The 27,556-nt window shown below is 39.5% G+C and overlaps 1 protein-coding gene across 1 annotated transcript; it reads right to left on the reverse strand.

The window, feature by feature from the left end:
* Positions 1-27,466, reverse strand: LOC124264322 (cytochrome P450 4B1-like). Its single transcript, XM_046699076.1, has 14 exons — positions 27,145-27,466; positions 25,320-25,515; positions 24,634-24,761; positions 22,845-22,969; positions 21,967-22,029; positions 18,862-18,985; positions 13,659-13,791; positions 12,819-12,942; positions 11,160-11,355; positions 4,612-4,694; positions 3,364-3,429; positions 2,128-2,303; positions 792-794; positions 1-123 (listed from the first exon to the last, which is right to left on the reverse strand). Exons 1-12 carry the CDS (start codon positions 27,307-27,309, stop codon positions 2,195-2,197), a joined length of 1,512 nt encoding a protein of 503 aa, XP_046555032.1. The 5' UTR covers positions 27,310-27,466; the 3' UTR covers positions 1-123; positions 792-794; positions 2,128-2,194.
* Between the last annotated feature and the right edge of the window lie 90 nt (positions 27,467-27,556).

Below are 27,556 nucleotides of genomic sequence, written 5' to 3' on the forward strand. Positions count from 1 at the left end.
CCATAATATTGCTAGGTTATTGCTAAAAGCGGTGTAACACAATACTCACCCACTCACTCACTCTATGCCTCACACAAACAAACATGGCCACTGTTGCAAGGCCATCTTTCAAGCAGAAACAGACACACAGAACAGAACAGAATTTTATTTCAGTAACAGGCCTCCGGCCCAAAATACATGTACATAAATTGATGATAAGTAGAGCACATATATATTTCATTTAGATTTGTGTTTCTTGTCAACAAAGTATAAAAATAGACATACATCCTTGATAATATTAACATTTTTACTCTGTAATATTGATATAATATTAATAATTGATGGACATTTACTAAAATATTTTGATATGTACTTATTTCTGATATGAGAATATGCATCACAGATATAAAACACATGCCATTCATCTTCAACAACGAAGATACCATTTAATTTACAAAACAGGCAATGCCTTTCATTATATGCAACATCAGTGTATCTGCCTGTTTCAACTGCTAGTTTAAAATTACAGCACTGAAATCGGGCATATATAGTTTTTAAACATTGATGGATATCATTATTTATCAAGTAGCTCTCAACATTTAACAAAGATTTGAATTGCTTATAGTAAAGACATTTACAGTTACTGTCCAAAGATGATTGCCAAGATGGAAATAAATTATCATGTAGTCTCTTTTTAAATGATTCCATAAATATTTTGTGATCACCAATTTCCTGACTTATCCAAACAAATCCAAAACCAAATTGAAAAAGAATATTTTTAATTCTAGTTGCCCATGAATTTCGTCCTACCCTGTCTAAAGATAATAGCATAAAATAACATTGTTTTGGTAATCTATAGTCAGGCATGTTTAGAAGTCTGCACCAGTATTTCACTGCATTGGTTGTATAAGTCAACTGTAAAGGCACTCTTCCACATTCACCCAAGACCATATTGTTACAGGTTGATTTTCCAAGTTTCAAGACATATTTACAGAATTTAATATGGACAGATTCAATAGTATTACAGTAGGATGTGCCCAAGATTTCGGACCCATAACAGAGAATGGGGTGATATCATACAATCAAAGATTTTAAATAAATCTGTACAATTAATGCTGCCAAGTTTCCTTTGGAAATGTTTAACAGAGAATATTGCCTTACTAGCTTGTGATGCAAGGCAAGATGTAGCTTTACTCCCGGGTAATTAGGTGTGAACATAATTCCAAGGTACTTGTTAAAGGATACAGTTTCAATAACATTGCCATTATAAAACCAATTTTCATATGAGTAGCAAAGGGACCACCATTTCTAAAAACAATAATCTTAGTTTTCTTTAGATTCACGCTCATACCAGTTTGCTCACAAAATTTACCAAGTACATTGATCTTTTTTTGCAGCTGTGCACAGGTGTCAGCTATTGCTGACACATCATCAGCAAACATAAGAGAGCAGAGATTGCTAATAGAAGAAGAAACTGTAATACCTTGACCTCCTTCCAACTCCATAAGACTGCATAGCTTATTTATGAAGATAATAAAAATCTGAGGGCTCAAAACACAGCCTTGGCGAATACCGATTTTACAATAAAAACTATTTGATACACCCTTAGATGTCCTTACTGAAGCTGATAAAGAACTATACATAGAAGTTAACAGCATAAGAAATTTACCTCGTATACCAGCTTCGTAGAGTGACTTTTGAAGAACATCATGCCTTAGAGTATCAAAAGCCTTGGCAAAATCTACAAAGAGACAATAAAATCTACCCCTTTTTTTGCTAATATATTTTTGAATTAACGACTGCAATGAAAAAATTTGGTCAATTGTTTAATAATCAGCCCTGAAACCAGACTGTGATTCACTGATAATATCATGAACTTCACACTATTAAGAATTGGCACTCAGAGAAATTCCTCTGTAATTATTAGTATCATCTCTACAACCAGACTTATGAACAGGACAAATAATGCTTTTACCCCAACAAGATGGAAATTTACCACTATCAAGAATATGATTAAAAGCTGAGTAAGATATGGTACAATGAGATGACTAGAAGCCTTTAAGAATTCAGCAGCAACACCATCCGGCCCTGCAGATTTATTATTAGCAGAATTAACTATCTGACGACAGACACACAACTGGTCAGAACATGATCTGTGCAGTCCGTAGGATGTTCAAATATCTGAATCACAGAATTCTGTTCTGAAGCCGCGGTTTCATGTGTTCTTCCTGCTGGAGAATTTCAGATGGAGGCCATTTTCTGCTCGGAGAACGACCTCCGGAAAAGGCACTGCAGGTTTATCTGGATCTACCTTGATGTGAAATCTGAAAATAGAAATGTTCCATTACTGTATTTGGTTGGATTTCCATTTCAAGGCTTTGTTGAAAGCTCCAGACAGATCCATTCCAATTCTGTACTGGTACCCATCTATTTGTCAGTTACTGACTAGAAACTGCTGCTTAACTTCATTAAAATGTGTTCATCATATTAGCAGCTTAATGATGACTTATTTAAGTAAAATATTTCAGAAATTCAGACATGTGTTTTCTCAATTGTTTTTGATGGTATTTTACGTTTTTGTAATATTTTGCTTAGTTTCTACATTCAAATTTTGGGCTAGTGAATTATTTTGTGGGCTAGTAACTTTCAGACATAGCTAGCCCGACTGGCAAGAAAAATTTGGAAACTATTTCGCACACTGGCGTCATTGTGATATCCCCATGCTGTAAATTGGTAGCGCTATCATGGAGAACACATGTCACATTTGGCTATGTAGTGTGACATTGTGAAGGTCACGGCCAAATGTGCGACCATGACCTTCAGGTACCTCTGTGGATGTCTGTAGGGGTGCCAACCCCTCTAAGCAATCGGCACACCACTTAATTTGTCTTGGCATCACATTTTAGAACACTTCATTACATCAGTGTACACATCAGTTAAGTTAGACTGGAACTTGCGTCCATCATGCTGAAGGATCAAAGACCTACATTTGGCAGAGTACTACACTGAGTGTATGATAAAACAGGCTCTAGAGTGAGTGAGTGAGTTTAGTTGTATGCCGCACTCAGCAATATTCCAGCTATATGGCGGCGGTCTGTACGTAATCAAGTCTGGACTAGACAATCCAGTGATCAACAGCATGAGCAGCGATCTATGCACTGGCATATGATGACATGTGTCAACCAAGTCAGCGAACCTGACCACCCGATCCCGTTAGTCCCCTTTTAAGACAAGCATGGGTTACTGGAGACCTATTCTAACCCGGATGTTCACAGGTAGCCCATACATTCCTGGTATTCCCCGCCATGATATTGCAAAAATTGCTGTGATAATCAAACAACCTTAAAATGAGATTTCCTTCATTTGAAATTGTTTGGCACCAACCTCCGAACAACCTGACACAGCATCACTTTTATTTCATTTGTAGCAAAGTTCTGTCCTATACAGTTCCTGGAAAAACAACAGACACATACATATTACACTACTGTTCAAAACTAACATCCCCTCATGACTGTCTTCAACTGACCAGTACATTGTTCCAAAAAACTGATCGTACCTCTATGAGACTTGTAAGTCAATGTTCAACTATGGAACTTAAGACCACCTCCGCCCTGCTATCATTATATCATCTGTCCATTTTTCTTTTTGTCTACTTATTCACCTGCTTGATTGCACATGATCCCATCCGAGACTCTTTGATCAAATTTCACAGAGGATATTTTAAGAAGGAAAGTAACTTGGTGAATCGAACAATATCCTTTCATCAATGCAATCCACCATTCACAATCACAAGAATTAAATATTCATTAATGTTTTTGAAGTAGTGTTTTTACTTAAAATCGATCAAAATCGGTCAAATGGAATATATCCAAGTCAGGCAGGATAATAGTCAATAATCTTATTTATAGCTAAAATACATGGCATTATCATGAAACGTCCCTCCTATTATCAGAAATGTGCGGGAAGCCCTCGGTCTTTTTCAACTGCCCTCCTTTGTTGGGCAGTTAATGGAAGACCCAGGGCTTCTGCAAATGATAATGCCCTCAAAACTAGCATTACCCTTATAATATTTAATTTGACAGCAATGTGGTCACTGGTAATTTTTCTGAGAAATTTGTAACATATCCAAAATATTGTTTCCCTGAATTTATTGAATAAGACATCAACTGCTGATATGTCATTGCAATTTGTGATATGTGTCATATTCGCCTCATGGTGGATTAGTTCCAGGCCTACTATTTATCATAAAGGAGAAAGTACACTGGATGGTGGATTATGTCATACCTGGGACCAGCAGAGAACGGCACAAAACAGTAGTGAATATTTAATTTGAAACCTCCTGCTGACGCCAGTCGTGGTTCCAAATGAATTCCCGTGCTTCAAATACTCAATAACGCCCGGAAATTGGCCAACACATGATGTTTATCTCCTAAATATTATATTTTTGTTTCCCAATATTATACTTGTTACCCAATATCATATTTGTTACCCAATATTATATTTCTTACACAATACCATATAAGTTACCCAATATTTGTGATATGTATCATATTTGCCTCATGGTGGATTAGTTCCAGGCCTACTATTTATCATAAAGGAGAACAGTATACTGGATGGTGGAGTATGTCATACCTGGGACCAGCAGAGAACGGCACAAAACAGTAGGGGTCTCTGCCTGCAGCAGAATCAAGACTGAATCTCTCGGTGTCAAACTCCTGAAATAAATTACAATTGTCATCATCATGATCAAATACCATTCTCAGTATCCCTAAGACTCGTAACCTACACTAACCCTTCGATCCGTTCCCCTGATTGTCCATGTTAAATTACCTGCACTCGATTTTCAGTAACATTTTATCATTCAAACACATGTAAGGAAAAGTAATTTGTTTGCTTGTTGTTGAACACTACGTTCAGCAATTCCAAGCTATATGTCGATGGCCTGTAAATAATCAAGTCTGGACCAGAAAATCCAGTGACTGACATCATGAGCATCGATCTACGCAATTGAGATAAGATGTGTGTCAACCAAGTCAGCGAGTCTGATCCCATTAATCCCCTTTTACAACTAGCATTGGTTGCTGAAGACGAATTTTAACCCGAAACTTCAGGGAAAAATTGTTAAGGGAGATAACTCTACCGCTTGGAAACCAAAGTCACTACCAGTTTGAAGGGACACAATATTTTAGCACTTTCTTTATATATATCAGTCAGTTTTTCAAAGTTGACATTCTCACAAACTTTATCATTGTCATTGGGACTAGCTGTAAGTTACACTTTCTGATTGGTCTGTTTGACTTCCTTTGTTTCTCAGACTAACTGACAAATTAAAATCAGGAGCACGTAATCAAAGATTGAGCACTTGAGGAATGCATCTGGTTTCCTGAAATGAGGGCAGCGTTTGTCCTTGACCCTGAAAGCTGCAGGCCCTACCCAGCGGGCACACAACGTTGAATCAACGTTGAATTTTTGGTTGTTTGGTTGATCAGCCTTTCATAAACGTTTGATTCAACGTTTATCATGCGACCAAAGAAAGTTAGTCGAGATTCGTTTAGTTGTAAACGTTGTTTCAACGCAAGGAACCAACAAAATGTCAACTAATTGTTTCCTTGGCAAAATTTGATACATAATTCATATTGGTAATAGGTATCCAACTTAGCAACTATCATTTCGGAACATTATTTTCATAAAGATCAAGATCGAGCTAGTGACAGATATAATCTTATATATTATTTGATTGTGCATCGATCAACGGACGGAAATATTGCGTAAATCGCAGTTTTAGGTATAAAGTCATCAGTTATCCAAATTGCATTACATTTGATATTTTCCCACAAAACTGTGAAAATTGTATAATTCCCGACAATTTGCTTTCAAACACACAAGCCAGATGTTGACCTTTCGATCGCCTCGTTTGGCCATATCCGGACATGCGCACAATTATCGCGGGCGCAAAAGGCGGCTGATCGTTGTAAGTTTACTTTGGCGAAGTTCAACGCAATATCGTTTTATTTTTCACCATCTTCACGGCATGCTGGTGTTTTATTTGAGTAAGTATGTCCTTCATGTATAATGAAAACGTAGGAATGCCGTTTAAATCTAGGCTCCGAATTAGGGCTCATGTTTTTATCTCACAAGGTTACAGGTATGTCACAGTACATGTTTCTCAAAATTTAGTGGAAGCCCGTGTTTTCCATGAACTTGTTTTGTTATTTTTCAATATATTTGCATGCATATATTTGGCATTTTATTATATAATCGAATAAGATTTCCTTTCGTACCCATCACCTGATTTGAATTTTGCAAATATACATTTTCAAATAATCAATGAAGTACATCAATATAAGGAACCGTTCATAATTAAATTAACAGCCCCACACACACACACACTTTTGGGTGAAGTGTTGATATAAGGGGTTGGAGCGTGGGGTGGGGTGTCACCCATTTTGTTCAGGGGAGCTAAAGGGGTCAGCATTTTTGTACACACGCACTATGTTTAGAAATTATGGGAAGGGAGAGGGCGTCATAGATAATGTACATGACATGCAGGGTGGGCCGTCTCTTATTCTGTACATACTCATACACTTTAGGGGGATGTAATTCACATTGTACATAAAAATCACCCCAAAGCCACACATTATGAACGGTCCCTAAGGGCATCTATACAAAATCGGATAGGATTAATCAACATTTTATATTGCCTCCCATTATTATGAACATTTGTTCGTTTGAATAGATCTATCAGTAAATGATGCATTGAGCACGCCCTGAACCCTGTCAACATATGTATATTATTGGGGAGGGGTGGTGGAGAATGGCGTAAGGAAATGCAACGAAAATTTCCACTTTAAAATGTCTTGTGAAAGTCTTTGTTAAGGATGAAATTGTATATAATTTATTTGAACTTATATTTATTTACAAAAGTGTAACTTCACTAATGATTCTTTGATGGGACAATTAACAAAACTGCACCCACAGACTTTCATTCTTACACTTGTTTGGAAGGGATATGATAATTCATGTCTCTTAAAGGTTAAAATCTTACATACAAAAGAAGTAATTTTAATGTAAGGAACATTTAATTATGAAATGAGATTATTTTAATGGTATTTGCAGAAATCTCATCTTCGAAGACTGGGTGGCAGCAATTTTGTGGATCACAGAAAGGAGCAAGGCTAAGGTAACACGTTTTTAACATTTCACTTGTTTCCAGTATATCCACCACAAAGTTTAAGAGAAAGATGATAATGCTCTTTCATTACCACCTGTTTTGAATATTTGTGATAATGTTTGGTCTTTTTTGGTGATAATAGTTGGTCTTTATTTTCATTTATATATTAAGGTTGATCATTTAAGAGAAAAATTGACAATGATTTCTCCCGGAGATGTTTAGTTTAATGAGCACTCCCTTGCTTGGCGCCATATTGTTTTCGCCGTAAACAGCTGGATGCAAGATAGCACATGAGAGGACAGAAGTCATACATTTATAGATATATAGAGATGTTTATTGCTGGGAAACACACTCTTCAGGTATTTGGTCAGCTGTGGAATTTGAATATGATGTTTTATTATTGTCAAAGGGTAGGTTTTCATTATTTGCAATCTAATACATGTGCAGTGAAACATACTGAGATTTGGAAGAGTCCATTATTTAAAAGTACAGGTGTTGTTAGATATCAGCATTTTATGTACATGTTCCCTTGTCAAGATCATCTATCTAGTATATTAGAGAGATGGTGTATATTTAATAGTGTTTTAAATCAGAGTTATTTTCAGTGTATGACCTACATTTCAATATGTTTTGGCCACCTGTCACCCCTTTGGTCAAATAGAGTAGGACTTCCATTTCTTGGATTTGAGAGTCGGAGATGCACTGTTTCCAAGAATTTGCGTGTGCCAGCGATGTTTGTTTACGAGAATTACATTTAAGTCTTTTTGAGTGTAGATTGGGTTGTAAGAGATGTTATTCAATGTCTTATTATTCATGGTATGATAGATTATTTCTGGCAGTGTAGAGTTTAATCTCATTATTTTATTGTTCATGATTCAGAGAAGCATAGTTATGACGTCATGATAATACGCACATAATTCATTATATGAGATTTTTCTAAGCGTTCCTATAAGAGATTAAGTGTAAACATTTATGAATTATAAAAAGTTTTTTATCTGAGTTTTATGAGTGTACAAATGACAAAGAGAGAGAGAGAGTAAGATAATAGAGAATATATTGCATACTTATGAGAGCTCATTATTGTTTTCAGAACTCCATGATCCATACTTCCTTGTGTTTGGGAACAAATGGTGTTGGGAGACCTCCACAATAGACTTGTTCTTTGACCTGTGAACCACCACCCATTTTGTTTTCTTATCATTTAATGTAAAATGGCTTTTGTTACAATTTATGACTCCTGGTAGCAAAATTGCTACATCAGTTCAACTCTATTAATTTGGAAATAATCATTTCGAGAATCTCTAAAGAAACTAAATCTGACAGAATAACAACAATCTTCCATTGTTTTGCAGGACAATGTCAAACAATTTGATGTCAAGAATGAATGTTGATGATGGGCAAACGGCAAGTTTTCTTTTTAAGAATACAAGGTTGTATTCAATCATCTCTGGTAAGTTAATTACCAAGTGCAGCATTTTCATCATGACCATAGCAAATAATATATGACAGTAAAGCATCGTCTAATTCATCCTACCCGGTAATTCATAGTCTAATTAAATAATCAACTTGCAATTGAGGATTTTCTTTGAAAATGTTTAAGAAAACTTCCATTCCTTAGGTTGAAAATATATATTGTTTACACTTTTTCGTCATATTTTGTATTGATGCTGTTCATATGTTCACATGCCAAAGTTACAGCAGTGAAATGAACCTTTCAAGTGATTAATTAAACAAATACTTGAATCATTTAAGACAATATATCTTCCATATAACTTATTCATGTATTTAAATATAAAATTTCAGAATGTGTCCTATCTCAAGGGAATGAGATGGGATGCATCTGAAGCAAATTTCAAGAAAGAGTTTCTGAAATATCCACCTGACCATAAGGCAGAAGTGGCAGAAAGATGAGGAGCTGATAATTGTGTTTTTGGGTTGTAATTGTGTGTGAAAATCTGAACTGTGGTATTGAAATTGGTGGCATAAATGTCACTTTGATGCTATATGCAGATGATATTGTGTTATTAGCACAACAGAGATCACCTACAGACTATGTCATGTGTGATGTTTTACATTATGCATTAAACCGTTTTCTGTGTCGTGTGTGTTCATAAAGATTTCATGAAAAGTGACTTGTTTTATGTGCTGTCTTCAGGTATAGTTCCTGGTCATCTTGGATCCCTTTCATGGTGAAAGTAATTGCATTGTGTTTATTCAGGTGTCTGTCTAAGAGCTGAAATTCAGACAAAATGTCTTCTCGGGACAATTTTCACCTTTTCAAGGGTAACAATACAACAGTAAATAGTTTTTCTTAATTTGGAATACTCTTTTCTTCTTACTGGAATAATACGTCCAACTGACATAAAACTTAAATGAACATTATATTGAATGTGGAATTTAAACCAAGTATTTTATCAGGTAAATATTTTTTACTGCAATTTTCTGTTTGAACACTGTTTATTGCAGGTAGCTTTTGGGTATTTTAGCTGGATGCAGGAGTTTGGTGCTACTTTATTGTAGCTTAAAGATGAAATCTTGAGTCTATTTACAGGAAAGCGTAATAACTCCCAGACACAACCACGGAACAACCCATTTTCAACGTTAATAATATGTCAGACTTCAACATTGATTCCGTGGGATATCTACGTCAAAAACTTTCATATACAACCTATTTTCAATCTATTTTCAACGTTGAGGATCAACCTATTCTCAACGTTGATAATCGATCAAACTTCAGCGTTGATTCCACGTCGGATATCTACGTCAAAAAACTTTCATATACAACCTATTTTCAATCTATTTTCAGCGTTGAGGATCAACCTTTTTCAAGCGTTGATAATCGGTCAAACTTCAGCGTTGATTCCACGTCGGATATCTACGTCAAAAACTTTCATATACAACCTATTTTCAATCTATTTTCAGCGTTGAGGATCAACCTTTTTTCAGCGTTGATAATCGGTCAAACTTCAGCGTTGATTCCGTTCGGATATCTCACGTCAAAAACTTTCATATACAACCTATTTTCATTTTCACGTTGAGGATCAACCTATATAAAGAGTTATGGGTCCTCATCAGAATGGGTAGGTCCTATATGTTAATATGGAAATAATACTTAGTTATTGCGGATGAAAACACTGTCGGCCTTAAGGACCCTGCAAAAAACAAAAGCTGTGGGTCCGAGTGGTTTTCAGTTGGGCCTAAGGACCAACGTTAATTTCGAATGCTGTCCTGGAGACAATGATAATGTTCTGTAGCTGGAATATTGTTGAGGGTGCATTAAACAAACAAACAATACCAATTACTGGATGGCTGACTCAAGAAATGATTCATTAGTTACAGATCGCCAACACATACCGGTAAATGGGTTACTCCTGGGGAGGTATTAAACAAACAAAGAAAACATACACTAAATTAGGTAAAATGAAAATTAAGTGAAGGTCACCAAAATTGACTGGGCCCTGCACCTTCCTAGATAAAGCTTTGTTTAAATATGAAGACAATCCAGTGAAAGGTTCTTGAGATAGCTTAACATGCAGGTTTACATGATGAAATCTTCAAAGTGTCGCCATGACCTTGAAAATTATGTGAAGGTCACCAAAATTGACTGGGCCCTGCGCCTTCCCTAGATAAAACTTTGTATTGAATATGAAGAAAATCCAGAAAGCGGTTCTTGAGATAGCTTAACATGCAGGTAAAATGTTAAAGTCCCCTTGTGACCTTGAAATGGGGTCAAGGTCACCAAACCTGACTTGGACCTTTCTTATATTGTGATGAACCTAGGTACCAATTATGAAAAACAATCTAGAGAACGGTTCTTAAGATATTCCAATTACGTGCCTCGGACGGACGGACGGATCGAGACCTAATACTATATCCCCGGCAGCTAAGCGGCGTGGCGGGGATAGAAAAAGAATGAACTACCATTAAGACAGACATGTGAAACATACTAAACAAAGTGTAATCTATCAGAGTACAACTCTCGAGATATTTAAACTAAATCTGAGATTACCAGGGGATTTGGCCAGACATTTGAGTTCCTGTGCATCTGGTAAATGTTGATGTCAACCATGACCCCTTTGGGAACCTCGACACCATCGATGACCAGTGGCTGGCTGAGTTGTCTACTGACCACTGGCACGGGGGGAAATATCCTCATGCACTCACGGATAAATATGGGTAAATACTTCAGCTTGGCCAGATCGTCCCTGAAACACAGGTACACAGGTGTGATAAATATGGGTAAATACTTCAGCTTGGCCAGATCGTCCCTGAAACACACAGGTATGATAAACATGGGTAAATACTTCAGCTTGGCCAGATTGTCCCTGAAACACAGGTACATGGGTGTGATAAATATGGGTAAATACTTCAGCTTGGCCAGATCGTCCCTGAAACACAGGTATGATAAACATGGGTAAATACTTCAGCTTGGCCAGATTGTCCCTGAAACACAGGTACACAGGTGTGATAAATATGGGTAAATACTTCAGCTTGGCCAGATCGTCCTGAAACACAGGTACATGGGTGTGATAAATATGGGTAAATACTTCAGCTTGGCCAGATCGTCCCTGAAACACAGGTATGATAAATATGGGTAAAATACTTCAGCTTGGGCCAGATTGTCCCTGAAACACCGGTATGATAAACATGGGTAAATACTTCAGCTTGGCCAGATTGTCCCTGAAACACAGGTACACAGGTGTGATAAATATGGGTAAATACTTCAGCTTGGCCAGATCGTCCCTGAAACACAGGTATGATAAACATGGGTAAATACTTCAGCTTGGCCAGATCTTCCCTGAAACACAGGTGTGATAAACCACGGGTAATACTTCAGCTTGGTCAGATCGTCCCTGAAACACAGGTACATGGGTGTGATAAATATGGGTAAATACTTCAGCTTGGCCAGATTGTCCCAGAAACACAGGTATACAGGTGTGATAACTATGGGCAAATACTTTCAGCTTGGCCAGATCGTCCCTGAAACTCAGGTACATGGGTGTGATAAACATGGACAAAACACTTTAGCTTGGCCAGATTGTCCCTGAAACACAGGTACATGGTTGTGATGTACATGGGAGAAACCTTCAGCTTGGCGGATGGATCCCTGAAACTCAGGTACATGGGTGTGATAAACATGGACAAAACACTTTAAGCTTGGTCAGATTGTCCCTGAAACACAGGTACATGGGTGTGATGTACATGGGTGAAACCTTCAGCTTGGCCAGATGGTCCCTGAAACACAGGTACACAGGTGTGATAAATATGGGTAAATACTTCAGCTTGGTCAGATCGTCCCTGAAACACAGGTACATGGGTGTGATAAATATGGGTAAATACTTCAGCTTGGCCAGATTGTCCCTGAAACACAGGTACACAGGTGTGATAAACATGGGTAAATACTTCAGCTTGGCCAGATTGTCCCTGAAACACAGGTACATGGGTGTGATAAACATGGGTAAATACTTCAGCTTGGCCAGATTGTCCCTGAAACACAGGTACACAGGTGTGATAAACATGGGTAAATACTTTAGCTTGGCCAGATCATGTAAGTGCGAGGGTGTGTTCATGTGTCAATGTCTGTATGGGAATGTGTGTGTAAGTGCGAGGGTGTGTTCATTGTCAATGTAAGTGTGGGAGAGTGTTTTCCCAACCACCACCTCCTTACCACTCCACTTCATTCTTGTCCCCGACTGCCTGTTGGACGTCTTGGAGGACCTTCTCCTGCTCGGCAGGGTACTTGGCCAGAGCGTACAGACACCAGCTGATGGCGGATGAGGTAGTGTCATGACCTGAAAACATGTGTCTCATTACAGACAGCCACAGAAGTGATGGATACAATTTTGTGTAATACAAAATTTAATCTCAACTATTTTTGAGCATGAGATGACACTGTATAAAACTATACTACACTGTACTATATGGCATGGCAGAGCAGAGCAGAGCAGAGCATCCACACCACACAACATGCCACCACCCCACACCACATGCCACCACCCCACACCACATGCCACCACACCCCACACCACATGCCACCACACCACACCACCCCACCCCGCACTGCAATTCACCCCCACATGCCACCACACCCAGCCATGCACTGCACCATCCCACATGCCACTACACCCCACCCCACCCCCACCCAGGCCTGCACTACCCCACAACACACACAGCACAGTTTCACCCCACACCACTCCACACGCATCACACAACACCACATCGCTACACCAAACCACACCTGCTGCATATTGTTCAGACAGGAAATGGGCGGTGGGGTAGCCTAGTGGTTAAAGTGTTCGCTTGTCACGCCGAAGACCCGTTTTCGATTTCCCACATGGGCACAATGTGTAAAGCCTATTTCTGGTGTCCCCCGCCGTGATATTGCTGGAATATAGCTAAGAGCAGCGTAAAACTATACTCACTCACTCACTCAGACAGAAAGCATCACATTTAGTGTCATGTTTCTACTTGCTCGCACCAGCTGAGAAACCTGCATCTCGTGAGCTACCTTCAAACATGAATGTGTCAACCTCATCTCTGATCTCCCGGTCAGTCAGGCCTTGACCTTCATCATCTCGAGCTGACAACAAAATGTCCAGGAAGTCCAGGCGACGCTTGTTTAGTAACTCAGGATCTGATTCCTGGAATCAAACGCCATAGTCTACATCAGACTACCGATATTCTGCACTTACTCCAACTCTATGTTCACACATCAGTACAAAGGTAGCACTATGACTAGTGTTGAGAATCGGAAACCAAGTCCTCTATCGATTATCGGAGGATTGTGGTGAACGATTATCGATTATAATCGAAATATATACAGTTTTAATGTAATCACCAATATTAAGAGGTTTTCCCAGGTTTTTTCTAATTAATTTTTTTTATAACTAATGCACACATGCAAGAAAGACACTGGAATTGTACTTAAACAATAAAAGTGGTTAAACTTTCACAATGTGCATAGCTTTACGCTGTTGAGCGCATGTTTGTTCATGAATATTCGTCACATTTGATGGTTAGTCTACTTCATTCAAGGGTTTCATACAAAAACAACAAAATTCTGATGAATCGAAAATATGTTTTATACAATCGATAATCATTTTTAATTCTTCTTTCGACGATTTTCTATTATTTTCGATAATCGGAACATCTCTAACTATGACAGTCAAAATGGAGTGGCAGTACAAACACAAAGGTAATACAATACAACCCCAGTGATTATAGCAATAATGACAGTGATGATAACATTACCCTCTCAGCAACAAAGGTAATACAATACAACCCCAGTGATTATAGCAATAGAGACAGTGATGATAACATTACCCTCTCAGCAACAAAGGTAATACAATACAACCCCAGTGATTATAGCAATAGAGACAGTGATGATAACATTCCCCTCTCAGCAACAAAGGTAATACAATACAACCCCAGTGATTATCATAATAGAGACAGTTATGATAACATTACCCTCTATGCGGCAACAAAGGTAACCACAATACAACCCCAGTGATTATAGATAAGACAGTGATGATAACATTACCCTCTCAGCAACAAAGGTAATACAATACAACCCCAGTGATTATGCGCAATAGAGACAGTTATGATAACATTACCCTCTCAGCAACAAAGGTAACACAATACAACCCCAGTGATTATAGCAATAGAGACAGTGATGATAACATTCCCCTCGCAGCAACAAAGGTAATACAATACAACCCCAGTGATTATAGCAATAGAGACAGTGATGATAACATTCCCCTCTCAGCAACAAAGGTAACACAATACAACCCCAGTGATTATAGCAATAGAGACAGTGATGATAACATTAACCTCTCAGCAACAAAGGTAATACAATACAACCCCACTGATTATAGCAATAGAGACAGTGATGATAGCATTACCCTCTCAGCAACAAAGGTAATACAATACAACCCCAGTGATTATAGCAATAGAGACAGTGATGATAACATTACCCTCTCAGCAACAAAGGTAATACAATACAACCCCAGTGATTATAGCAATGAGAGACGAGTGATGATAACATTCCCTCTCGCGGCAACAAAGGTAATACAATACAACCCCAGTGATTATGGCAATAGAGACAGTGATGATAACATTACCCTGCGCGCAACAAAGGTAATACAATACAACCCCAGTGATTATAGCAATAGAGACAGTGATGATAACATTCCCCTCTCAGCAACAAAGGTAATACAATACAACCCCAGTGATTATAGCAATAGAGACAGTGATGATAACATTCCCCTCTCAGCAACAAAGGTAATACAATACAACCCCAGTGATTATAGCAATAGAGACAGTGATGATAACATTACCCTCTCAGCAACAAAGGTAATACAATACAACCCCAGTGATTATAGCAATAGAGACAGTGATGATAACATTACCCTCTCAGCAACAAAGGTAACACAATACAACCCCAGTGATTATAGCAATAGAGACAGTGATGATAACATTACCCTCTCAGCAACAAAGGTAATACAATACAACCCCAGTGATTATAGCAATAGAGACAGTGATGATAACATTACCCTCTCAGCAACAAAGGTAATACAATACAACCCCAGTGATTATAGCAATAGAGACAGTGATGATAACATTACCCTCTCAGCAACAAAGGTAACACAATACAACCCCAGTGATTATAGCAATAGAGACAGTGATGATAACATTACCCTCTCAGCAACAAAGGTAATACAATACAACCCCAGTGATTATAGCAATAGAGACAGTGATGATAACATTACCCTCGCAGCAACAAAGGTAATACAATACAACCCCAGTGATTATAGCAATAGAGACAGTGATGATAACATTCCCCTCTCAGCAACAAAGGTAATACAATACAACCCCAGTGATTATAGCAATGAGAGACAGTGATGATAACATTACCCTCTCAGCAACAAAGGTAATACAATACAACCCCAGTGATTATAGCAATAGAGACAGTGATGATAACATTCCCTCAGGCAACAAAGGTAATACAATACAACCCCAGTGATTATAGCAATAGAGACAGTGATGATAACATTACCCTCTCAGCAACAAAGGTAATACAATACAACCCCAGTGATTATAGCAATAGAGACAGTGATGATAACATTACCCTCTCAGCAACAAAGGTAATACAATACAACCCCAGTGATTATAGCAATGAGAGACAGTGATGATAACATTACCCTCTCAGCAACAAAGGTAATACAATACAACCCCAGTGATTATAGCAATAGAGACAGTGATGATAACATTACCCTCGCGGCAACAAAGGTAATACAATACAACCCCAGTGATTATAGCAACAGAGACAGTGATGATAACATTCTCCTCAGCAACAAAGGTAATACAATACAACCCCAGTGATTATAGCAATAGAGACAGTGATGATAACATTACCCTCTCAGCAACAAAGGTAATACAATACAACCCCAGTGATTATAGCAATAGAGACAGTGATGATAACATTCCCCTCTCAGCAACAAAGGTAATACAATACAACCCCAGTGATTATAGCAATAGAGACAGTGATGATAACATTCCCCTCGCAGCAACAAAGGTAATACAATACAACCCCAGTGATTATAGCAACAGAGACAGTGATGATAACATTACCCTCGCGGCAACAAAGGTAACACAATACAACCCCAGTGATTATGGCAATAGAGGACAGTGATGATAACATTCCCCTCGCAGCAACAAAGGTAATACAATACAACCCCAGTGATTATAGCAATAGAGACAGTGATGATTACCCCCTCTCAGCAACAAAGGTAATACAATACAACCCCAGTGATTATAGCAATAGAGACAGTGATGATAACATTACCCTCTCAGCAACAAAGGTAACACAATACAACCCCCAGTGATTATAGCAATAGAGACAGTGATGATAACATTCCCCTCCTCAGCAACAAAGGTAATACAATACAACCCCAGTGATTATAGCAATAGAGACACAGTGATGATTACCCTCTCTCAGCAACAAAGGTAACACAATACAACCTCAGTGATTATATGGCAATAGAGACAGTGATGATAACATTACCCTCTCAGCAACAAAGGTAACACAATACAACCCCAGTGATTATAGCAATAGAGACAGTGATGATAACATTCCCTCCGGCAACAAAGGTAATACAATACAACCCCAGTGATTATAGCAATAGAGACAGTGATGATTATCCCCTCTCAGCAACAAAGGTAACACAAGACAACCCCAGTGATTATAGCAATAGAGACAGTGATGATAACATTACCCTCAGCAAACAAAGGTAATACAATACAACCCCAGTGATTATAGCAATAGAGACAGTGATGATAACATTACCCTCTCAGCAACAAAGGTAATACAATACAACCCCAGTGATTATAGCAATAGAGACAGTGATGATTACCCCCTCTCAGCAACAAAGGTAATACAATACAACCCCAGTGATTATAGCAATAGAGACAGTGATGATAACATTACCCTCTCAGCAACAAAGGTAATACAATACAACCCCAGTGATTATAGCAATAGAGACAGTGATGATTACCCCCTCTCAGCAACAAAGGTAATACAATACAACCCCAGTGATTATAGCAATAATGACAGTGATGATAACATTACCCTCGCAGCAACAATGAACTATAGGCCTAGGCAGGGTATCACGCCGAAGACCCGGGTTCGATTTCCCACATGGGTACAATGTGTGAAGCCCATTTCTGGTGTCCCCCGCCGTGATGTTGCTGGAATATTGCTAAAAGTGGGGTAAAACCAAACTCGCCTCGGCAGGCTATAATGATCATCATACACAATGCTGGTCTGGAAACTTCAGATTCTATGTGATATGAGAAGCAAGAGTTAACTCCGTTATATATCTAAGAAAAGGATGCCATAAAATTCTCCACTAAGTCAGATAATCCTGAAATAAGCTTCTTGAAGATCCAGGTTAGAATTGGTGTTTAGGAACCCATGCTTGCACCCCATGATGATCCGGGTTAGAATTGGTCTTCAAGCAACCCATGCTTGTACCCCGTGAATATCCAGGGTTAGAATTGGTCTTCAAGCAACCCATGTTTGTCCTAAAGGTGACTAACGGGATAGGGTGTAAGATTTGCTGACTTGGCTGACACATGTCATCATATCCCAATTGCGTAGATTGATGCTCATGATGTTGATCACTGGATTCTCTGGTCCAGACACGATTATCTACAGTGAATAAATATATCTGGAATACTGCTGAGTGCAGTGTTAAAAAGCAAACCAACCTTGGCTACCTTGGTAACCTTGACTCACCTAGGCAACCTTGACTCACGTTGGTTACCTTGGTAACCTTGACTCACCTAGGCAACCTTGGTAACCTTGACTCACCTAGGCAACCTTGACTCACATTGGCTACCCTTGTAACCTTGACTCACCAAGGCAACCTTGACTCACATTGGCTACCCTTGTAACCTTGACTCACATTGGCTACCCTTGTAACCTTGACTCACCTAGGCTATGTTGGTAACATTGACTCACCTAGGCAACCTTGGATACCTTGACTCACCTTGGCTATGTTGGTAAGGTTGACTCACCTTGGTAACCTTGACTCGCCTTGGCAACCTTGGCCCCTTTGGTTACCTTGACAATCTGTGACTGCCATAGTCCCCTCCTACAGTTACCAACAGGTACTTACATGAGCGTCCATACTGATTCCTACTAATCTTACCAGTGCCTTTTTCCTGGTCGAAATGATATCCTCTGAGAACTCATGAACATATTTACAGAGTTTGAAAAACTCCTTCCCGTTGGCGGACAGGTTGTAGACAAAGGGGATGTAGTGCAGGGGGTTCCTGCAACATGAAGGATCATAGTGTGTATACATAAAATACATGCACACAACACAAGGTAACCAACATAGTCTGTTAACCAACTGGTCACAAGGTAACCAACACAGTCTGTTAACCAACTGGTCACAAGGTAACCAACATAGTCTGTTAACCAACTGGACACAAGGTAACCAACATAGCCTGTTAACCAACTGGTCACAAGGTAACCCACATAGCCTGTTAACCAACTGGTCACAAGGTAACCAACATAGTCTGTTAACCAACTGGTCACAAGGTAACCAACATAGCCTGTTAACCAACTGGACACAAGGTAACCAACATAGCCCAACTGTTACAAGGTAACCAACATGCCTGTTAACCAACTGGTCACAAGGTAACCAACATAGTCTGTTAACCAACTGGTCACAAGGTAACCAACATAGTCTGTTAACCAACTGGTCACAAGGTAACCAACATAGTCTGTTAACCAACTGGTCACAAGGTAACCAACATAGTCTGTTAACCAACTGGACACAAGGTAACCAACATAGCCTGTTAACCAACTGGACACAAGGTAACCAACATAGCCTGTTAACCAACTGGACACAAGGTAACCAACATAGCCTGTTAACCAACTGGACACAAGGTAACCAACATAGCCTGTTAACCAACTGGTCACAAGGTAACCAACATAGCCTGTTAACCAACTGGACACAAGGTAACCAACATAGCCTGTTAACCAACTGGACACAAGGTAACCAACATAGTCTGTTAACCAACTGAACACAGGATAACAAACACAGCCTGTTAACCAACTGGACACAAGGTAACCAACATAGTCTGTTAACCAACTGGACACAAGGTAACCAACATAGCCTGTTAACCAACTGGACACAAGGTAACCAACATAGCCTGTTAACCAACTGGACACAAGGTAACCAACATAGCCTGTTAACCAACTGGTCACAAGGTAACCAACATAGCCTGTTAACCAACTGGACACAAGGTAACCCACATAGCCTGTTAACCAACTGGACACAAGGTAACCAACATAGCCTGTTAACCAACTGGACACAAGGTAACCAACATAGCCTGTTAACCAACTGGACACAAGGTTAAACCAACATAGTCTGTTAACCAACTGTTAACCAACTGAACACAAGGTAACCAACATAGCCTGTTAACCAACTGGTCACAAGGTAACCAACATAGTCTGTTAACCAACTGGTAACACAACCAACTGGTCACAAGGTAGCCAACATAGCCTGTTAACCAACTGAACACAAGGTAACCAACATAGCCTGTTAACCAACTGGACACAAGGTAACCAACATAGCCTGTTAACCAACTGGACACAAGGTAACCAACATAGCCTGTTAACCAACTGAACACAAGGTAACCAACATAGCCTGTTAACCAACTGGACACAAGGTTACCAACATAGCCTGTTAACCAACTGGACACAAGGTAACCAACATAGCCTGTTAACCAACTGGACACAAGGTAACCAACATAGCCTGTTAACCAACTGGACACAAGGTAACCAACATAGTCCTGTTAACCAAATGGTCACAAGGTAACCCACACAGCCTGTTAACCAACTTCTTACAAGGTAACCAACATAGCCTGTTAAGCAACTGGACACAAGGTTAACAACACAGTCTGTTAACCAAATTGACACAAGGTAACCAACATAGCCTGTTAACCAACTGGTCACAAGGTACCCAACATAGCCTGTTAACCAACTGGTCACAAGGTAACCAACAAGCATAGCCTGTTAACCAACTGGACACAAGGTAACCAACATAGTCCTGTTAACCAACTGGACACAAGGTAACCAACATAGCCTGTTAACCAACTGGTCACAAGGTAACCAACATAGCCTGTTAACCAACTGAACACAAGGTAACCAACATAGCCTGTTAACCAACTGGACACAAGGTAAACAACACAGCCTGTTAACCAACTGGACACAAGGTAACCAACATAGCCTGTTAACCAACTGGACACAAGGTAACCAACATAGCCTGTTAACCAACTGAACACAAGGTTAACCAACATAGCCTGTTAACCAACTGGACACAAGGTAACCAACATAGTCTGTTAACCAACTGGACACAAGGTTACCAACATAGCCTGTTAACCAACTGGTCACAAGGTAACCAACATAGTCTGTTAACCAACTGAACACAAGGTAACCAACATAGCCTGTTAACCAACTGGACACAAGGTAACCAACATAATCTGTTAACCAACTGAACACAAGGTAACCAACATAGTCTGTTAACCAACTGAACACAAGGTAACCAACATAGCCTGTTAACCAACTGAACACAAGGTTACCAACATAGCCTGTTAACCAACTGGACACAAGGTAACCAACATAGCCTGTTAACCAACTGGACACAAGGTTACCAACATAGTCTGTTAACCAACTGGACACAAGGTAACCAACATAGCCTGTTTACCAACTGAACACAAGGTAACCAACATAGTCTGTTAACCAACTGAACACAAGGTAACCAACATAGCCTGTTAACCAACTGAACACAAGATAACCAACATAGTCTGTTAACCAACTGGTCACAAGGTAACCAACACAGTCTGTTAACCAACTGAACACAAGGTAACCAACATAGCCTGTTAACCAACTGAACACAAGGTAACCAACATAGTCTGTTAACCAACTGGTTACAAGGTAACCCAAATAGCCTGTTAACAAACTGGACACAATTTCTTTATGGATAGACAACTTATTATTTGCGAAAGATTTGGTGTAGATGCTAACATCGCTATCAAGCAAGTGATGCTGAAAGAATAAACCCTCCCTATAAATAGTGAGAATAGTGTTGACACCGATGCCTGCAGATAATTTGAGGGGGTAGTCTCCCTTGTAATGTATCCTTGATCAGACAAGCAAGTGGTTGATAGTGTGAGCACTGCCAATGCTGTTAGGGTACAGTGACACAGGCTAACACCATTATTACCAGTATATAATTACTTACAAGGCTCTTGCCTGCATCAAGTTGGTCATTCTGATCACAGCTTTTACATAAGGATGGCTTTGTCTGGAAAAAAAGAGACATTTAAATTTAAATAGCACAATAACTACGTATAACATAAAACTAAGAAACTGTTTTCCGGCCATCGTTGTTCTATACCCTGTGCATAGGCCATCCTTACTGCCCAAATTTGTGTTCATTAATACATCAGGGTTACGGACCACGGTTGACGGCAATTAGGGAATTAATGTTAAGACTGACTGACTGAGTTTGGTTTTACGCCGCTTTTAGCAATATTCCAGCAACATCCAGCAACAGGGGACACTAGAAATGGGCTTCACACATTGTGCCCATGTGGGGATTCGAACCAGGGTCTTCGGCGTTACGAGCCAACGCTTTAACCATTAGGCTACCCCACCGCCCCTAATGTTAAGAAAGTCATCTTATAGCAAAGTGACATTTCAAGTGGAATAATATTTTGACTTTGACATGATATTATAATAGGATGTTCTCAGATCTAGATAGGGTGCACTGGTATTAGTTTTTAAAGAGACTGGTGATCAAATTAAAATTCGTGTCCAGTTTGAGTTCCTCGCTTATCAACTTTGAGAAAACTGTAATAAGAAACTCTAAAAACATGCAGCCTTAACTCAAGTTGTTTTGGAAATATTTGTAAATAAAAGTAAACAGAGGATGAAGTTGCCCTGGTTTTTTAATGAAATTAAAAGGGTAAGAGTATTTTGGCATCACATCTGGGCATAAATGTCCACAGTGTCAAGGAAAATAAGTTAACATTTTATGATTTACCATGAATGAAAATTCAGGGTGACAGAAAACAATGTTTACTTTCTTTCCCCATGTACACCATGTTGGAACCTCACCCTTGCTCCTGAATGTCCTCCTTATAGGACAGAGCACACTGGAGCATGGTGTCCAGGGTAGCTAGGCCTGCAGGGGCAAACACTTCAACAGAGTTACCTCCCTTGCTTGCACTCTCCACTTTTCTCTGAAGACAGAAAAGGTTGGTTGCAACATTTTGCAATCTTGTTAATCAGAGTAAGTGAGTGAGTATGGTTTTACACCGCTTTTAGCAATATTCTAGCAATATCATGACAGGGAACACCAGAAATGGGCTTCACACATTGTACCCATGTGGGGAATCGAACCCAGGTCTTCAGCATGACGAGAGCACCACTTTAACCACTAGGCTACCCCAAAGTACCCGGATGATGTAGCAACATTCATTGCAAATTATTAGTAACGATGACTCTAACATTTTGAGAAAGGACTGTTCTTTAAAAACGTTCTGTTCTTAAAAGCACTATATCACACCATACTTCTCTAAAAATAAACAATGAATTTCTTTCAATAATACTAACTATCAGCCCTCAGGGAAGCTACCATAATTTATTTTAAAAAAACACAACGTATATAGATTACAATATTAAATAAAAAAGTTTGAATGAATTAATGCAGCATTGCATTAAATTGACTCTTGCTCCCTCTACTGGTCGAACAGGTCGACCTGTTACCGCTGTTACAGGTCATTGGCTCCCTCCCTCTGCCAGCAGTCTGCGTTCTGCTGTTTATTTTGTTGACAGTTACATAGACAGATTCTTTAATACAAATGCATAAAATCGGTGATTTACAATGTGATTAGGTTGTCTGACAAAACATCCACTTGCACAGTTTGAGATCGATTGGGTCATTGGATGAAGAGATATTTACAAAAAAACGGGTCCACATGCATTTCATGCCAAACTATAGTTGTTAAAACATTCGCTTGTCACGCAGAAGACCAGGGTGCCCCACATGGGCACAATGTGTTAACCCCATTAATGGTGTTCCTCGGCGTGATAGTGCTGGAATATAGCTAAAAGCGACGTAAAACTAAGCTCACTCACTCACTCACTCATATCACAATACATCTTATGCTGTATCATTACATCATGGGTATATTAGCTACAATTTGATTAACAACGTATTGAAGACTAGTCCAGGAACGATTATTCGATCAATCGGTCTTGCTTGCGCCAGTGATTTTCAATTGTGGGTGAGTGAGTGAGTGAGCAAGTATTTGTTTTATGCCGCTTTTAACAATATTCCAGCAATATCACAACAGGGGACACCAGAAATAGGATTCATATATTGTACCCATGTGAAGAATTGAACCTGGATCTTTGGTGTGACAACTAACGGGATCGGGTGGTCAGGCTCGCTGACTTGGTTGACACGTCATCGGTTCCCAATTGCACAGATCGGTACTTATGCTGTTGATCACTGGATTGTCTGGTCCAGACTCGATTATTTACAGACCGCTGCCATATAGCTGGAATATTGCTGAGTGTGGCGTAAAACTAAACTCACGGAAGTATGCTTCCTATTGTTGTGTTTGTTAAATCAAGCGCCTAAAAAACTGAGGCGGTTTCCTGACTCGTAAAACTGTAATGTAAACAACATACTCGCGTGTGGGTCTCAACAGGTAGTATCCTTGATTGTCTTGATCGTAGTGTTAATCGCCGCTGGTTTTGTTTGCACAATGTTATGATTGTGTCTGTTACTGCCCACATGAGTTTGGAGGTGGGCTTTAAGATTACAATTGTTTGTTGATTGACTACTGATATACAGCATACTGTGAGTGACAACCAGCAGTATTGAAGTCACATTTACCATGAAAGTCTGGGCGACCTGGTTGTAAACCTTCAGGTACGGTTGTAGAATATCGAAGTGGAAGGCGGGAGTCAGCAGACGACGGTTTCTCTCCCACTTCTTACCATCACTAACCAATAATCCATCACCTGTAAACAAGTAACACAATTTTAGATAATGTTTCTGCATGTGGAACATGAAGATTGATATTCTAATTAATAAACATGTTGATGCCTTAGCTGCAAGAATTTCTGGTTTCAAAGAAAAGTAATTTGCATCATTTGTTGTCCTATTAGGGAGAAAAAGTGCTAATTCTCTAGTCAAAGTAACTTGTGTCCAAATCCATATTCTGTATGGATTGCAGACCCCTGTGGCTATTTATTTAATTTCAACAGTTACTGCATGTTCATATCTGCATGTGTATATTTTTTAGTTATCAACAAAGAGCAGTAAAATAAATAGTAAAATGTGTGAGAATTTGGCATCTAGTATTAGAGTGAGTGAGTGAGTGAGATGCTGCACCCAGCTATATTCCAGCCATATGGCGGCGGTCTGTAGTGAGTGAGTGATGATTCATGCACAAAGAAGTGCCCCTCTCCCCCCCCCATCCTTTTGTGACAAAGGGATGTAACTAAGGGATAACTGCAATGACTCAAAACACTCCCCCCCTTGTTTCTAATAAGGGGAGGTGTCATTCTTATTCTCACCTAGCCATGGCAACAAAAAATCATAGCCTCCACCACTCTTGGCCTTTGGTTCCGACGTCTTCAGAATGGCCTTGACACTCTCCGGGTGAGCTACAACTACAACAGGTCTGTAGAACCCAATCCAGAACATGTACGCTTGAGATCCATCTTTCAAAAATACCATAGTGTCTTCAAGAAATTCCTTAAAACTCTTAATCTGTAAAATAAACAAACAGTAAACCATATGCCATGAACCTCCTGTAAGAGATCACAGGCATAAAGATATTGCCAGGACACACGTAAATTCCCCCAAAGATCATGAAAAAAAACATCAGTATATACATTATTACAGACCTGATAAAGCATTTTCGAACAACAGCTTAAAATGCTTATCTGGGGCACTGAATAATGTAAAATCTACACTACAGTAGTGCTGGGAATTGGTCAAAATCTCGTAATTGATGATTGGTTCATTACAACCGATCCATCATCGAAAATAATTGGTAAGCATCATTTATGAAATTTTCCTGATTATTTTTGGTTAATGGACAAAAAATAAAGAAAATACCCTGTAGTTCTTTGGTGTTTTTGCAAATTGCACAAAAGGCATTGGCAAATTTCACATCTTTAAAGGATGACTAGTAGGTTAGGAACATGTGGGCTTTTCTGCGTTTTTCTGCACAGTGGGAAAGTTTTCTTTGGTAGGCCTGAGGACACAGTTTCTTAGATCGCCAGTTTCTTACTAAAGGCATTGTTTGTTGATATAATGTAATTAAGTTGTTATCTTAATTAAGTTGCTATCTTAATCAAAACTCAACACATTGTTGTGTTAATGGATTTAATTTAGGATTGAGTTTAATAAAAACAATCCTAGTTGGCAGTTGTCCGGGGGGCAGTTGTCCAGAGGGGCAGTATAGCCTGATACCCACAAACATACATTATTCTTAAGAACGATGAAATGTTAAATGCCATTTTTTGGCAAACTGAACCAAAGTTAAGAATATGTTCAGGGTATTCAGTAAGTGAGTATAGTATCATGCTGTTTTAGCAATATTCCAGCAACATCATGGCTGGGGAAACGGGTTATACATAATGTAACCACATGGGGAATCGATGAGTCTTCGGTGTGGCGAGCCGATCAACCGATTCCAATTTTCATGCTTTCAAAGTTGGAGTTATGTTTCCCTTTAGTACCTGTGAACATCCGGGTTAGAACTGGTCGTCAGCAACCGATGCTTGTCTTAAGTGAGTGAGTTCAGTTTTACGCTGCTTATAACAATATTCCAGCTATATCATGGCAGGGGACACCAGAAATGGGCTTCACATATTGTACCTATGTGGGGAATCGAACCTGGGTCTTCGGCGTGATGAGCAAACGCTTTAACCACTAGGCTACCCCACCGCCCCACTTGTATTAAGAGGTGGTCAGGCTCGCTGACTTGGCTGACACAAGTCATTGGATGAAAATTGCGTAAATCAATGGTCATGCTGTTGATCACTGGATTGCCTTGTCCAGACTCGATTATTTACAGACTGATGAGTGGAGCGGTGGGGTAGCCTAGTTGTTAAAGTGTTCACTTGTCACACCGAAGACCTGGGTTTGATTCCCCACATGGACACATTGTGTGAAGCCCATTTCTGGAATATTGCTAAAGCAGTGTCAACCATACTCACTCACAACAGACTAACGTCACACAGCTAGAATATTGCCGAGTGAGGTATTAAACAACAAAGTATCACTTTAATTCACATGTCAACCATGCACACCCCTCTCTACCCTCAACTCAATGTCTGCATGTACTCAGAGTTACTTTATCAGGACTTGTCCCGTAGACCTGCTACATACCTGTTTCAGATTTCCCCACAGCCAGTGAATGGGGTAATGTTGAAACTTGTCATCCAGCGCCGTGTGCCATTTCTGTAGTTTCCGGAGAACAGGAAGTACTTTGAAGACGAAGACGCTGATCACCAGTGCAATCAGGAACACCCCAACAATTCCAAACGCTATCATCGTTGCATGTGTACAATGTCAACGTGTCGGTCTCCTGCCACCGTTTAGTGTCCAGTGTGAATATGACGAACGTGTTATTTTTACCTATAACTCATACCCGTAAGACTGAGCTTGAATTGTTATCGACGGGGCTGACCCGACAAATGCTCTCGCTCAATGAGGCTCTACATTGATGGTACACACAGAGCGTATTTTCGTATTGTGGTGCGCGAAAATCGTGATGACACTCCTATTCCGAAGCAACGCT

The sequence above is a fragment of the Haliotis rubra genome, unplaced genomic scaffold (assembly GCF_003918875.1).
Source record: "Haliotis rubra isolate DU_JTF1 unplaced genomic scaffold, ASM391887v1 Scf92, whole genome shotgun sequence".
Taxonomy (NCBI): domain Eukaryota; kingdom Metazoa; phylum Mollusca; class Gastropoda; order Lepetellida; family Haliotidae; genus Haliotis; species Haliotis rubra.